The sequence below is a fragment of the Lycorma delicatula genome, chromosome 1 (genome assembly GCF_047948215.1).
Source record: "Lycorma delicatula isolate Av1 chromosome 1, ASM4794821v1, whole genome shotgun sequence".
NCBI lineage: Eukaryota > Metazoa > Arthropoda > Insecta > Hemiptera > Fulgoridae > Lycorma > Lycorma delicatula.
This window is the reverse complement of record NC_134455.1, coordinates 204713971-204729124: the sequence shown is the minus strand read 5'-3', so window position 1 is coordinate 204729124 and position 15154 is coordinate 204713971. Positions and strand designations below refer to the sequence as shown.

Here is a 15154-nt window from a genome sequence, read left to right as displayed (position 1 = left end):
TTCACATTCAGTGGTCCATCTTTGTTATTTCTACTACATTTCATTACTTTTGTTTTGTTCTTGTTTATTTTCATGCGATAGTTCTTGCGTAGGACTTCATCTATGCCGTTCATTGTTTCTTCTAAATCCTTTTTACTCTCGGCTAGAATTACTATATCATCAGCAAATCGTAGCATCTTTATCTTTTCACCTTGTACTGTTACTCCAAATCTAAATTGTTCTTTAACATCATTAACTGCTAGTTCCATGTAAAGATTAAAAAGTAACAGAGATAGGGAACATCCTTGTCGGACTCCCTTTCTTATTAGGGCTTCTTTCTTATGTTCTTCAATTGTTATTGTTGCTGTTTGGTTCCTGTACATGTTAGCAATTGTTCTTCTATCTCTCTATTTGAACCCTAATTTTTTTAAAATGCTGAACATTTTATTCCAGTCTACGTTATCGAAAGCCTTTTCTAGGTCTATAAACGCCAAGTATGTTGGTTTGTTTTTCTTTAATCTTCCTTCTACTATTAATCTGAGGCCTAAAATTGCTTCCCTTGTCCCTATACTTTTCCTGAAACCAAATTGGTCTTCTCCTAACACTTCTTCCACTCTCCTCTCAATTCTTCTGTATAAAATTCTAGTTAAGATTTTTGATGCATGACTAGTTAAACTAATTGTTCTGTATTCTTCACATTTTTCTGCCCCTGCTTTCTTTGGTATCATAACTATAACACTTTTTTTGAAGTCTGATGGAAATTCCCCATTTTCATAAATATTACACACCAGTTTGTATAATCTATCAATCGCTTCCTCACCTGCACTGCGCAGTAATTCTACAGGTATTCCGTCTATTCCAGGAACCTTTCTGCCATTTAAATCTTTTAATGCTCTCTTAAATTCAGATCTCAGTATTGTTTCTCCCATTTCATCCTCCTCAACTTCCTCTATAACACCATTTTCTAATTCATTTCCTCCGTATAACTCTTCAATATATTCCACCCATCTATCGACTTTACCTTTCGTATTATATATTGGTGTACCAAATTTGTTTAACACATTATTAGATTTTAATTTATGTACCTCAAAATTCTCCTTAACTTTCCTGTATGCTCCGTCTATTTTACCAATGTTCATTTCTCTTTCCACTTCTGAACACTTTTCTTTAATCCATTCTTCTTTCACCAGTTTGCACTTCCTGTTTATAGCATTTCTTAATTTCCGATAGTTCCTTTTACTTTCTTCATCACTAGCATTCTTATATTTTCTACGTTCATCCATCAGCTGCAATATATATCCATCAGCTGAAACCCAAGGTTTTCTACCGGTTCTCTTTATTCCGCCTAAGTTCGCTTCTACTGATTTAAGAATTTCCTTTTTAACATTCTCCCATTCTTCTTCTACATTTTCTACCTTATCTTTTTTACTCAGACCTCTTGCGATGTCCTCCTCAAAAATCTTCTTTACCTCCTCTTCCTCAAGCTTCTCTAAATTCCACCGATTCATCTGACACCTTTTCTTCAGGTTTTTAAACCCCAATCTACATTTCATTATCACCAAATTATGGTCGCTATCAATGTCTGCTCCAGGGTAAGTTTTGCAGTCAACGAGTTGATTTCTAAATCTTTGCTTAACCATGATATAATCTATCTGATACCTTCCAGTATCGCCTGGCTTTTTCCAAGTGTATATTCTTCTATTATGATTTTTAAATTGGGTGTTGGCAATTACTAAATTATACTTCGTGCAAAATTCTATAAGTTGGTCCCCTCTTTCATTCCTTTTGCCCAGCCCGTATTCACCCACTATATTTCCTTCCTTGCCTTTTCCAATGCTTGCATTCCAATCTCCAACTATTATTAAATTTTCATCTCCTTTTACGTGTTTAATTGCTTCATCAATCTCTTCGTATACACACTCTACCTCATCATCATCATGGGCGCTTGTAGGCATATAGACGTTAACAATCGTTGTCGGTTTAGGTTTTGATTTTATCCTTATTACAATGATTCTATCGCTATGCGTTTTGAAATACTCCACTCTCCTCCCTATCTTCTTGTTCATCACGAAACCTACTCCTGCCTGCCCATTATTTGACGCTGAGTTAATTACTCTAAAATCACCTGACCAAAAGTCGCCTTCCTCTTCCCACCGAACCTCACTAATTCCTACTATATCCACATTTGTCCTACCCATTTCCCTTTTTAAATTTTCTAGCCTACCAACCTTTTTCAAGCTTCTAACATTCCACGCTCCGACTCGTAGAATGTTATTTTTTAATTTTCTGGTGACCCCTTCCTTAGTAGTCCCCACCCGGAGATCCGAACGGGGGACTATTTTACCTCCGGAATATTTTACCAAGGAAGGCGCCTCCATTATTGCTATGTGAAAATGCAGAGAGCCACATTTTCTTGGAAAAAAAAGCAGCTGTAGTTTTCCATTGCTTTCAGCTGCGCAGTACTCAGAGGACTGAGTGATGTTGATACGGCCGTTTAAGTCGTCCTGACTCACGCCCCTAACAACTACTGAAAGAGCTGCTGCCCTCTTTCAGGAATCATTCCTTAGTCAGGCTCTCAACAGATACCTCTCCGATATGGTTGCACCTTCGGTCCAGCTACTCTGTATCCCTGAGCACTCAAGCCCCCTCACCAACGGCAAGGTCTCATGATTCATAGAGGAGGTTGTTTGTTCTAAGGCAAAAAATTTTAATAATAAATCCATAAGATAGAATTAGTAATTCATAAAAAGAATAAAAGAATAATTTAACAAAATGTAGTGATATCCAAAAAATTACAAATTGTAAACCTACGGTATGAGTCTTGCAGATTTCATTTCTTCTGCTCAAAAAACAAAAATTTCTGTAATATAAATAAAACTGTTTTAAACAAAACGATACTGATATCAAAAAAGGTAGACACTACCATTTCTATTATCAAAATCTGTTATTAATTTAGAATTTTCATTAAAAAAAAAAATACGTCTTAAATATATGTAATAGACAATAGATATACAATAATAGATAATAAACAATGTTTAAGCATTCCATATAATAAGCAAAAAAAGTAAAAATTTGTTGCAAAACTCTTACTAGCCCAATTTCATTTATATGTAATACATATCACATTTACAAAAATAATACAATTCTTATGATTATTTGTTGTTTAATAAATGAAATCGGGTCAGTAACAGTTTTGTAACAAATTTTTCTTTTTTTTGTTTATTAGATGGAATGCTTAAACATTGTTTATTATTTCTTATTGTATGTCTATTGTCTATTACACATATATTTAACATGTATTCTTTTTTAAAGAAAATTCTAAATTAATAACAGATTTTGATAATAGAAATGTAGTGCCTTATCATTTTTGCTATCAGTATCATTTTGTTAAAACCAGTTTTATTTATATTACTGAAATTTTTGTTTTTTGAGATGATATCTGTGAGACTCTTACCGTACGGTTTACAACTTCATTGTAATTTTTTTGGATATGTTTTTTATACATTAAGCATATAAATTTCAATTAAGAAATCTTAAAATTTGTAATATTAGTTTCCCAGCAAATATAGTTAGAATATCTATATTATAGGGGAAAGTATAATGATCATGTCAGAAACAGAATATTGGGTTTTCTTTACAAATCTTTACATTTTTGAGTTCAACTAGTTTATAGAGACCAAAAACACCAATTATTTATGTACTGTATGTATGTGCATATGTATGTCACACTACTTTTGGCCTTATATTTGATTGAACCAATTTTATTCCTATTTGGCTCAAATATTTCTATGTATGGGGCATTGATCAAATAAATATTTTTTTCAAAATTTGTTAAGGGGTTGGTGTTGGATATTTTTCTGTATGTGTGTGTGTATGGTGTGGTGGGAAGTTCTTCCACTCCCTTGTTTGTGTGTTGCTCTCTCAGTTGAGTTGAGTTGTCTTCATGAAGTGGACATAACGTCGATCGGTTATGAATTAATTACAAAGCTTCTTTAGTGTAATGGTATATAATTACCATCTGTGTCGATCTACAATAAAGATGTCAATCAGTGTCAGTTACATTCAAAATTTGTCATTTTATTATGCAGTCCACTTAATCAACTTATAACCGGCATCCAGTTGGGGATATCGCAAAAAAATCAGTTTTGATTCTCTTCAGAGGCATTTTAGAGAAAACTTGATTAAAGCAAATTTGTTACAAATCTACAATGCATATAAATAATCTAAAAAACTTTTTCAAAAAGGTAACCTCCACCTCTTAAAATTGAAATATATTTTTTGTTCTTTTGCTCTATATCTTTACAATTTAATATTCTTTAAAACTTTTTTGAATGTTCATACTTCATATATAGAGCTATCATGAAATGTTTAAAGTTTTCTAAATTATGGACCCCATACCTAAAATTCAAAAACTTTTTTTTTAGATTTTCCTTTTTCTTATTTTAGTACTTATTGAAGGGGTGTGATTTAGAGAAAAAATTATTTAAGCAAATTTGTTAAGCTTAATCTATATATAATATTTTTATGAAAATTTATTTCCCACCTCTAAAAAAATATATATTCTGTTTTTTTGGTCAATTTTTAATTTTTGTTATTAATAGCCAGGAAAATCATGCAGTACTTTGCCAGCCAGCTTTTATATATATGTTAAACACAATTATTTAAGTAACACCAATATATAGTCTACTTCTATTACTGCAACTGCATCTGTACCTGTTACCTGGAGAACTGGCAATCCTAGTCAGCCTATCATTTTACTTAGTTGTCCATAAAGTAAATTTACCCCAAAACACAAACCAATTGGTTTTTTCCAAGTTATAACCAATAAAAATTTCATAAACTGATAATAATGGAACAAATATGTGTGCCTAGACTTTATTGGAGGTATAAACTTCACTATGAGCTAGAATAAATACTTGGAAGGATGTAAAGGAGGACTAACTTTCAAAATTAGCACAAAGAATCATGACTGGTAATATAATAATCCTAAACTTTCCTCAATTGTGGAAAAAGTGTACATTAGGTAGTATATTATTTTCTCCCATTCTCAACTTTAATGTCAAGAGACCCAATGTTTAATTATTGTGTAATTTATTTCAGTCAAAATTTCACAGAATGGGATCCATTGCCAGTCAATATTTTTTTTTTAAATTGACTCATTTTAGATGTTTTTTACAATAATAAATGAAAAAAATATTATCAAAAACTGAATTGAAAATGATTAACCAATCGTAGTTTGGTAAGGGAGGCACTATTTTCCTTTGTATGGTGCCTATAAAAGTTATAAACACAGCATAAAAATTTACCTACTGACATGGTTAGATGGTTTTGTTTACCATTTGCTTATTTAAAGACACTAAATATCCACCAATTGGTGGCAAGGGACACGCTGATAAAGTTGTTAAAAGTTAGTCACTGATTATTTGAAAGTTGGACATGCACATTATATGGATAATTTGTTTAGCAGTGTACCTCTTGTGTGATATTTGATTGAAAGTGTGACTTATGTAACAAGAACTCTAAGACATTTAGGAATAACCCTGTCAGTGTCATAAATAAAAAAAAAAAAACTTAATAAAAAGGAAGTGTATGTAGAATTCCCAGAAGGTTGTTTAAATGACATGAAAATGTTATAATTTTAAGTTTTGAATGTGGTGGCGCGTTACAAGACATGAACATGAAGGAGAAATAGTCTTTGAGGATAATATAGAACAATAAAAGTATGGATAGAATTGAAAAGATTCCATTTGTGTTTTTGACCAGCTTATTATTCCTTTGAAAGGAAGACATTTGCATCTTTACACAAAAGAAGGTCTTCACATATTCATATAATTATGAATAACAACCAGTTACTGTATAAATCTGTCAGTGATAATTTGTTGAAGTTAATCAATTTTGGAGATAAGCTTATTGAAAGACTTTGGAAGAAGAATATTACTTCATCATCAACTAAATTGGTAATTCATCTCCCAGCTATTAGTAAAAAAGTACTTCAAAAAGTAAATGAAAAACTCCCAAGTTTGAACAATTAATAAAATTATGAAAAGCACTCTTTACATTTGAAAGAATTGTGAACCTTAATAATCTCAATCCTGGCTTGCTTTAGAATTTTTCATAAATATTAAAAATAGTTTTTCCACTTTGTTTTTGTAGTAACTGTTCAGTAAAAAAATTGTAATAATTAAAACTTGTTAATGTATTTAATTGCATTATTTATTTATCATGTTTTAATTATTATTTTTTGAAATTATGTATAAAGTTTTTTTATAACATAAAACCAGTAGTAATATTCATATAATAAATTTAATCATTCAAAACATGTGTTTTGATGAATTTACCACAGGATATTTATAAAACTACTTCAGGGTTTATCATTAAACCTTTTATTTATTATTCTGTATACTACATATAATAATACATTTTTCCATCTCATTACAATGCTAAGGAATTCATTTACAAATTTTGTTTGCCTTTGAGAAATTCCTGTATTGAATAAAAGTATAAAGTTAAATATGTTAACAATTTTAATCATTTTTATTGTTAAAATATTTCATGTAATTCTGGTTTTATAATAAATTAAAATTCTCTTATTATCTTACGATAGTCTAAGTTCATAAAACATTTTTTAAGTATTAATATTTGAAATAGTTTTATTTATTTATTTTTTAAGAGTGTATTTAATTTATATTATTACAGACAATATATTTAAACATTTAAATGATAAATTTTAATATATTCAAACAAAAACATTTATTAAAAAAATTATTTTGGTTGAGACTAATGATAAATGGTTTCTTTTACAGTTTATTAAAATCATCTTACCAGAAATTATGTCTTATTAACAAGCTGTAATCACATGTTAGGCATAGAAATATGTGGTTAGCTTTTACTAGCACTCAGAACATGTATTTATGCCAGTTTTTCATAAACTCATATTTGAATAAAGCGTTGATATTAACTTATTCTTTATACTTATTATAAACATTTATGTGACAAACCCTGTTTATCAAAACACAATGATAAAAAAAAACATATACCATGAGTCTAAGCCTGCATCAATTTAGATTAAGAAGTTAGTATTGCACTGGTTTCTTATAGTAGCACCACCTCAAGGTGGTGCTACTATTTATCATACCTTGAGGTGGCGCTACTCACCTGGTGAGTTAAATGACACTGTTAGTCTTTAAATGTTTATTCATTTTCAGTATGATAAATGTTGATGTAAGTAGAAGAAATCTAAACAAAAATATGAATAAACATTTTTCCTGATGTTAAATTTCCCATTAACTATACTGCACAATTAATGGTTTAAATTAATTTTCTTTTTAGTTATTAAATTGCGTTGTTACATTTATTTCAGTTTTTGTTGTATGTTAAAATAAAAATAAATGCCAATTAAATGTATAAAATATATTATAATTTCAGCCAGTCTGAACATTTATTTTGATGGCATATTTTACCGGGAATTATTTGCAATGTACTCAGAAGACTAAAGATGACAGAACAACATTTAAAGTTGTTTAAAGATTAATGATTTTGTATTGGTTGATTATTATTATTTATTTTTCAAAGTAAAATGTATTTTGTTTATCTGTTACAAAAGATGTGAAACTAAACAAGATCTGGTTAATCACCTACGAACTCATGATAACAAGTATAGATTGAATTGTGAAGAAGCTGACTGTAATTTTACATGTAGATCACAGCAGACAATGAAAAAACATATATTGCAGGTACACATATTTTTAGTTTTCTTTGTTGTATATTGAAAGGGATTGTAGTTTTAATATAATGTTTAAACTTATTTCTGTTACTTCTCTTATTACATAAAAATTTTAAGATGTTTTAGTTGCTAAAAAATGAACTGTGATGAACATATCTGTTGCAGCTGTGGATATCATTTATTTAGGCAGTTGATTCTTTAAAGCTTAGCAATGCCTAGGTTCTTCTCTTTGGTAAGTCTGCCTCTTCATAGGTTGTAATTGAAAGTCCTACATTTTTCTAAGTCCTAAATATTTTCTTTCATTTCCTTAAAGCCATATTTCTCCCTAATTTATGTAAGCATCTTATTTTTTTCCATTTCCCTCCTCTTCCTTCTACAGTCCTACATTGAAGACAAGGGTATGACACGATCAAGATGCTATCCTTTTCCTTATTGTTTTAATAAAATTCTTCTCCCTTCCTATTCTTTATAATTCCTTATTTCTCATTTTGTTTGTTGATTTCAATTTTTCCACTTTTCAAGTTTCAAAATTATCAAGTACTTCTCTTCATTCTTTCTAACAGTCGTTGATTCATTTCACTTTCTGATAGTCCATAAGATAACACACGACTTGATGCATTTGGTATATCTGTTTCTCATTTCAATTGGTATCCCTCTTGCTGTTACCTCTTCAGAAGTTCTTTTTCCCATAAATGTTCTGCTTTTTACTTCCTTCATGCAACTTCCTTTCTAAGTCACCAAACTTTCCAGATAGTAAATGAAGACTTTACCCGTACTACAATCTTTCTTTCAGATACACTCTGGGCTTAAACTTTCCTTCTTCTCACCATATGTCATTTCATTCTAAAATATTGATTTTGTCTCTTTCAGTTTCATTTTTACTTTCTCTAAATCACCTCCTGTTTATCTGACTAATTACTCTCAATTATCTCTCTAATTACTCAACTACTGTTAATTATCTTCCACCTACCTCTACTGTCAGTTACCTAATTACTCCTGTCCTGAGATTTTAAGTTTTAGACATCTGTCCAAATATTTTCCTATATTTTGCTTGTCTAACATCTTGTTCATTTCTGCTGAGATAATGGCAGCTGGATATCTTAATGTGGATTATTATGCTAAAATATTTTCCTTAGGAACTGTCATGTCTATAAGGAGTAGTCCAATGAAACAGGATAACAGCAGGAATTTTAAATATGGGAATTTTCTTTTCCTTATTCTATGCCATTAATCTTATAGGATGTCCTACCTTTGTTACTAACTCACTCAGCCTACTGAGGTTGTTGTTGCTTTGTAGAAGGGATCTTCGTATTAAGGAAGAACTGTCCTTATGTTCATTAGCCACTTATCAACAAATATTGCCCTCCGCTGCTGGGAAGTAGAGAAAGGTGTCCATAGGGGTTTCCCCTTCATCAAGCTTAGGACTTAAACAGCTCATCTGTGCCTCTCCAGTAGCTGTACTGTTTGTACAAGTTCTTATGTTTGCTTAAAAATTGAAAATTGGAACTGAAATTTATTTGCTAGATCTGACACTATATAACTATACAGCAAAGTTTATTGACAAGTTGGAAAACGTTTTGAAAACTAAATTTATTGTTGTGTATTAATTTAGTATGTTGATGAATTATTTGAATTTTCAGAACGTTATTATTCAGTTATCGCTAGATGAATTATTTATTTCGCAAAACAGTTGGTGCAGAAATTTTTATATGTTATCACTTTTAATACTCTTTGATCATTTTTAGATTAATTATTTATTTCTTAATTATCTTATTTTCTTAATTATTTTTGAATATTGGGGTTTAGAGTTATGCGATATTTATTAAGTTGTACTTAGATTGATAAATTATACATGAAATGAAAGAGTAACTGAAACAGTTCTTCCTAGGGTCAGGTACAGGATTAGATCGGGCAAACATGGAGGCCATAGCAAACAAGCCCTGGCATCTGGTGACCAATCCAGTGGTTGGGAAGAATTTCATTCAACCAATCCCATACAGCGTTATGCGAGTGAGGAGGCACAGCATCTTGTTGCCAAATAAAGTTCCGTGGTTCATATTGCAGTTGAGGAAAGAGTCATAGTTGTAGTATATCAAGATAGATCATTCCAGACACTTGCTTTGGTGGAAAAGAACAGCTAATAAACTTACTGTCAGGATATGGCACAAAATCATTCAGTTTTGGGGAGTTTCGTTCACACAACAGTATTTCATGAGAATTATCTGATTATCTATTTCTGATTATTTATGAGATTTTTCACATTATGAGTGTTTACTGTTCCATTAACATAAAATGTTGATTCATCATTGAATACGACATGGTAAAGAAAGTCTTCATCATCAAGGTGCATCATTTCATTTGCTAAGCTAGCATGTATACCATAATTTGTAAGCTTTAGAGCTTGTAACAGCAGTAAACGATATGGATGCAGTTGTAAGCGTTTCCTTAAAACCTTCCACACAGATATTACTGGAATTGCTAATTTGTGGCTAACTTTCCTAACAGATTTCCTAGGACACACAAAAGACTCTCTTACACATTCAATATTGTCTTCAAACACATTCAGTCGTTCTGCACTCTTCCCATTACAAATACAGCCAGCAGTTTCAAATTGTTTGTACAATCTCAGGAGATCACTCAGGGGATCACAACTGAACTTCAAATGCACATTAAATAGTAATTACAGATTCACACTTTGCAAACTGCAAAATACAGAATGCTTTCTGTTGGTGGAGGGAGGGTTGGCATCTGTGCTACTAGTGCTTTCAAGCGGAAGGTAAAAGAAACAGTTTATGAGCTTGTGCATAACTAAAACTGTTTGAGCTGCTCTTTCATTTCTTGTATAATTAGTCAGTATATATGAAACTTGAAAAATACTATGTAGCTCCGATATTCATTTTGAAACACATGGTATTATGTAAGTGTTATGTCACCAAGGCTATGATTAATTTTTTATACCATTTTATACTAATGAAAATCAAATGTAATTATTCATGTTTTTAGGTTTTTAATATATATGTCATTTTCTAAATGTTAAATAATCATTAGTTTTTTCATTTAACAGTAAAAAATCTTTGATTAAATGTGTTAGCTTTTTAGTCTGTATCACTTCGAATATAGTAAACTTTTTATCTTTGCTTATATCTACATGCTTAACAACTTGCTCTATTATCTTTTTTATATTTTTGCCGTTTTTTTTGTTATTATGGATTAAGTTATCTTGACAAAAAAAGGGTTTTAGGAATAAATAATTTTTAATTAAATTTTTATTTAATCCTAAACATCTCATGAGTTCAGATGGATAAAATCTCCTCTTTTACGCTATTTATACTGTTATCAGTAGCTATTAAAGATTTAAAATTGTTCCCTCTTTCAAACACTAATCTGTGTAATTCTAAACTATGTTTTTGCCCATGCTTTATTTGAATAAATTTTGATTTTACACTGTTTCCGATTTTAACTGTAACATGTTCAGTATGTGTTGATTAGTTTAAAATCTGTAAACGCCAGTTCATTGAATCTTTTACTTCACATAATTATGTTAGCGTTCCTTCTAATCTTTAGTAGTCTTTTAACTACTCTGTCTTACAAAAGATTGAGAGCCACTTTTGAGAATATATTTCCTTGCTAAACTTCTGTGGTAATAACATATAATTTTTTCCTTTAGTTTTTACATTTTTAGATGTAAAAACTAAATCCTAGGGTTTAGTTGTAGTAGATGTAGGATGTAAAGTCTATCCTATATGAGACAAGAAATCCAACCTGAAAAATTGAAGAAGAAAAAATAGGTCCTATAATTGAATTTTTAGTAGTTTTCAAGAATAAGGAGTAAAATATAAATTTGGGGTTGAAATGTACCCTATTTTATGTTTGGAGTAAAATAACATGATAAATTGGTAATAAACACATAAATGTTTTAAACAGCATTCTTAGAGAATTTGATTGTGAGTAAAATGGTGTGATGAAGATCACAGAAAGTAAATAAAAACAAAATTAATTTTTATTTATCTATTTTTACTTTCTTGTACAAAGTAAAGTTATGGCGAAAAATTTTGGTTTTCAGATTTCAACAAAAATATCCATTTTGACCATCCCTGAATCCATTTTGACTAGTTCCAGTTTTGAATCAGACATCTCCTTTTTTTAATTTAAATATATTGATTTATTAATAATTATTAACCTCTGATTGTAAAAAAAATATTTACGATAAATAATAATACAATAATAACAATAACAAAAAAAATTATGAAAAAATATCAGAAATTATTAGTGAAATAAAATGTTATGTACTTTTAATTAAAAAAAAAAAAATTATTATGTAATTTAATAGGCATTCAAGGAAGTCATGTGGTGCTCACATTCAATTTTTATTTTAAAGTTGTGTAATTTCCAGTTATTTTTTTAAAAGAAAATTTTTCATATCACAAAGTAAAACTTTGTTTATATTAAGTAAGTACTTTAATAACAAATGTACTAATATATTGTTTCTAAAGAAAATCCAACTTTTTCTTAACTTTATTTGTTTTATTCAACTTATCTTATATCATTTTGTTCAGAATTAAATTCTGTACAAGTTTTCCTTAAAAGTTTTATGTGCTTATTACTCATTCAACAAAGTTATTGTATGTCAAACATGAAAATACAGTTTAATCCTGTTTTTATGTTAAAACAATTTATTGGTTTTCACCCCAGATTTCTCAAAAACTACTTCAGATACAGTTTAGGGAACTATTTTATTTGATTTTTCAGGTCATAAGAAATCACTAATTCTACCCCTTAATTAACATCCTACAAATGTCAGTAGAACCTTGTTTCACCAGGATAGTTGAAACCTGAGTGAAATTTTTCACTAGCTGTAACTCATAAATGAAGGATTTTATGACATAAAATCCTAGGAGAAAACATCTTGTATATATAATATTTAAATTCTGTTAAATATACCATCTAGTACAGAATATTTCTTTTATTCTATACTAGGTAGTTTTTTTTTTTATAGATTTTAACAGTAATTTTATAGATTTAACAGTATATATGAATAATATTATATAATATAAATAATATATATTATATATATTCATATTATATATTAAAAATAATATATATATGCTGGTGTTCATAAAAAAAAATTTCAAGAATTCAGGGGATCATGAAAATAAAGAAAAAACTTAATATTAACTCATGTCCGAAAATGCTTAATTTACCTTACTTGCTGTCTGCCATTATTTTAACATAAAAAGTAAACCTGTAGGTACCGTAGCATACAGACTTTCAGCTTGATATGCACGCATAATCATTCTTGAAATATAAATTTTTATGATAAAAATACAAAATGGCAGATAGCCAATAAAGTAACCATTTCCTTCCAAATATATGTTGATATAAAGTTTTTTCTTTATTTTGATTATCCTCTGAATTCTTGAGATGGTTTTTATAACCACTGTGTGTGTGCGCGCACGCGCAGTGAATTATTTGAATTTTTTGAAAATTCAAATAATTCATTAACATACTGACCACTGTGTTAAAGAAAATTTAACATTATACAAAATATAAACCACCAAAAAAGAAATTAGATAAGTTAAACTTACCATATTAATTTTCAAGAATTGATTCTCATGGCATTCCACTTCTTCAGTTTTTACTGAACTCTGTAATTGCATTATATATAATTCTTTTAAAATTTTTTGTTTTAGATTGTTCTCCGTTTTAAAAATTTTGAATAATATGAACGTATATGCAAACTTTGCTGTCCAGTACTGAAATGATTATCTATATATATGTATACAGGTGTCCCACTGCGATTTTTGGGACCCAAATTAAGGACTAAAGTTAGTAGTTTCTTATGTAATTTGAGCTGCGAAATAGGGTAAAACAGTCCCAGAATTGTTGTGATAGCTGACCTAAAACAAAATTTGGTGTTGAAAAACAAGTTTTTTTTATTTTTAGGATTTTAGTACAATAGAGTTGTTAAATGACTAGCAAATGCGGAAGAATTACTAACAAAACTTGTACAGAATTTAATTCTGAGAAATGTAATGTAAATACAGCCAATAAAAAGTAAAAAGAAACTTTTAAAAATCTGATTTTTATTGAAGCATAACAGATGAAAATAGTAAATTGTATCTTTCTATATCTAATAAACATTCTTTTTAAAAACAAAAATGCTAATTACAGAAAATAGTTATAAAATAAATAAAAAATTTATAAAAACAATATTTTAGCTGTGTATATTCAATATTTACACAGGTAAACTGAAATAATTACATAAAAAACTAAATTAAAATATATATTATTTTAGAAATATTTAAAAAATGTTATTGTGTAGGTTGGCAGTTGGGTTTAAGTGGTGTAAAACTGAAAATAATAGGAGACTTGATTGAGAAAGAATATTTGGTGGAAGAGGATAGAATATTTTAGAAAATATTAAGCACTTGATGAATTAATGTATAGCATAGGTTATATTTTAAAAATATTTCTGAATCATTGTTTTGTAAAAGAAAATTCTTTGATTGTTTATTTGCACAAATTGTATATTTTAATGTCCCATTCGATAACAAAATTGTGGTCAGATGACTGGTACAGGAGTAAAAGTGCCAATTAATAAGGGTGATCAGTTAATCATATCCATGCTGAAGGAGAATTGGAGTTCATTCTGTACATGATGTTAACTTGGAAAATGAGTTCAAAAAGCATTGACTATTATGGCAGCATCAACAACAATTTCCTGTGGATATCTGAAAAATTAATTCCTGGTCTTCCACCCTCAGTCAGTGATTGTTAACTCAAATGATAGGAAAAGTGGCATGATTAATTGGTTAGAAGAGAACAATATTCCATTTAATAAAACAGTGTTATAAATCACAATTGTATGACATAATTAAATTACATAGAAATTAAAAAATAAGGTACCATTTTGATGAACTATTAAAAAAACACAGGCACCAGGTTCCACCTTACTGTGACTTCCACCTTATCATCCTGATTTAAATCCAATCAAGATTGTATGGTTGGTAGTAATAACATAATATTTTTAATGTTAGATATTACAAAATTAGCCAAGAAAAATATGAATGAAATAAATAAGATATATGTGATTAATAATAATAATAATAATGATGATGGAAACCATATTGCGAACATGTAATAAGAATAATGATGATTGGATACCATATTGTGAACATGTAAAAAAAGCTGAAACTGAGTATAAGAGATGTAATTGCTAATCAAAAAAATGATGGAAAAATTTATCATACATCTAGACAGTGGTAGTGAAAATGACTGTTTCGATGAAGAGAGCAAAGATCGTGAACTTGGACAGGAGCAGGACATATAATGAAACCCACCGGGTTGGTCTAGTGGTTAACGCGTCTTCCCAAATCAGCTGATAAGTCTAGAGTTACAGCGTTCAAGTCCTAGTAAAGACAGTTATTTTTACATGGATTTGAATACTAGATC

General features: G+C 29.4%; 1 protein-coding gene across 4 annotated transcripts in view; it reads left to right on the top strand.

Moving 5' to 3' along the window:
- LOC142327637 (histone H4 transcription factor-like) overlaps positions 1-15154 on the top strand; it is an 88299-nt gene that overhangs the window by 67036 nt on the left and 6109 nt on the right. For all 4 annotated transcript variants that reach the window (XM_075370863.1, XM_075370871.1, XM_075370847.1 and 1 more), the window contains one exon: positions 7583-7712. In XM_075370863.1, coding sequence (XP_075226978.1) covers positions 7583-7712 — 130 coding nt within the window. The remainder of the gene's footprint in view (positions 1-7582; positions 7713-15154) is intronic.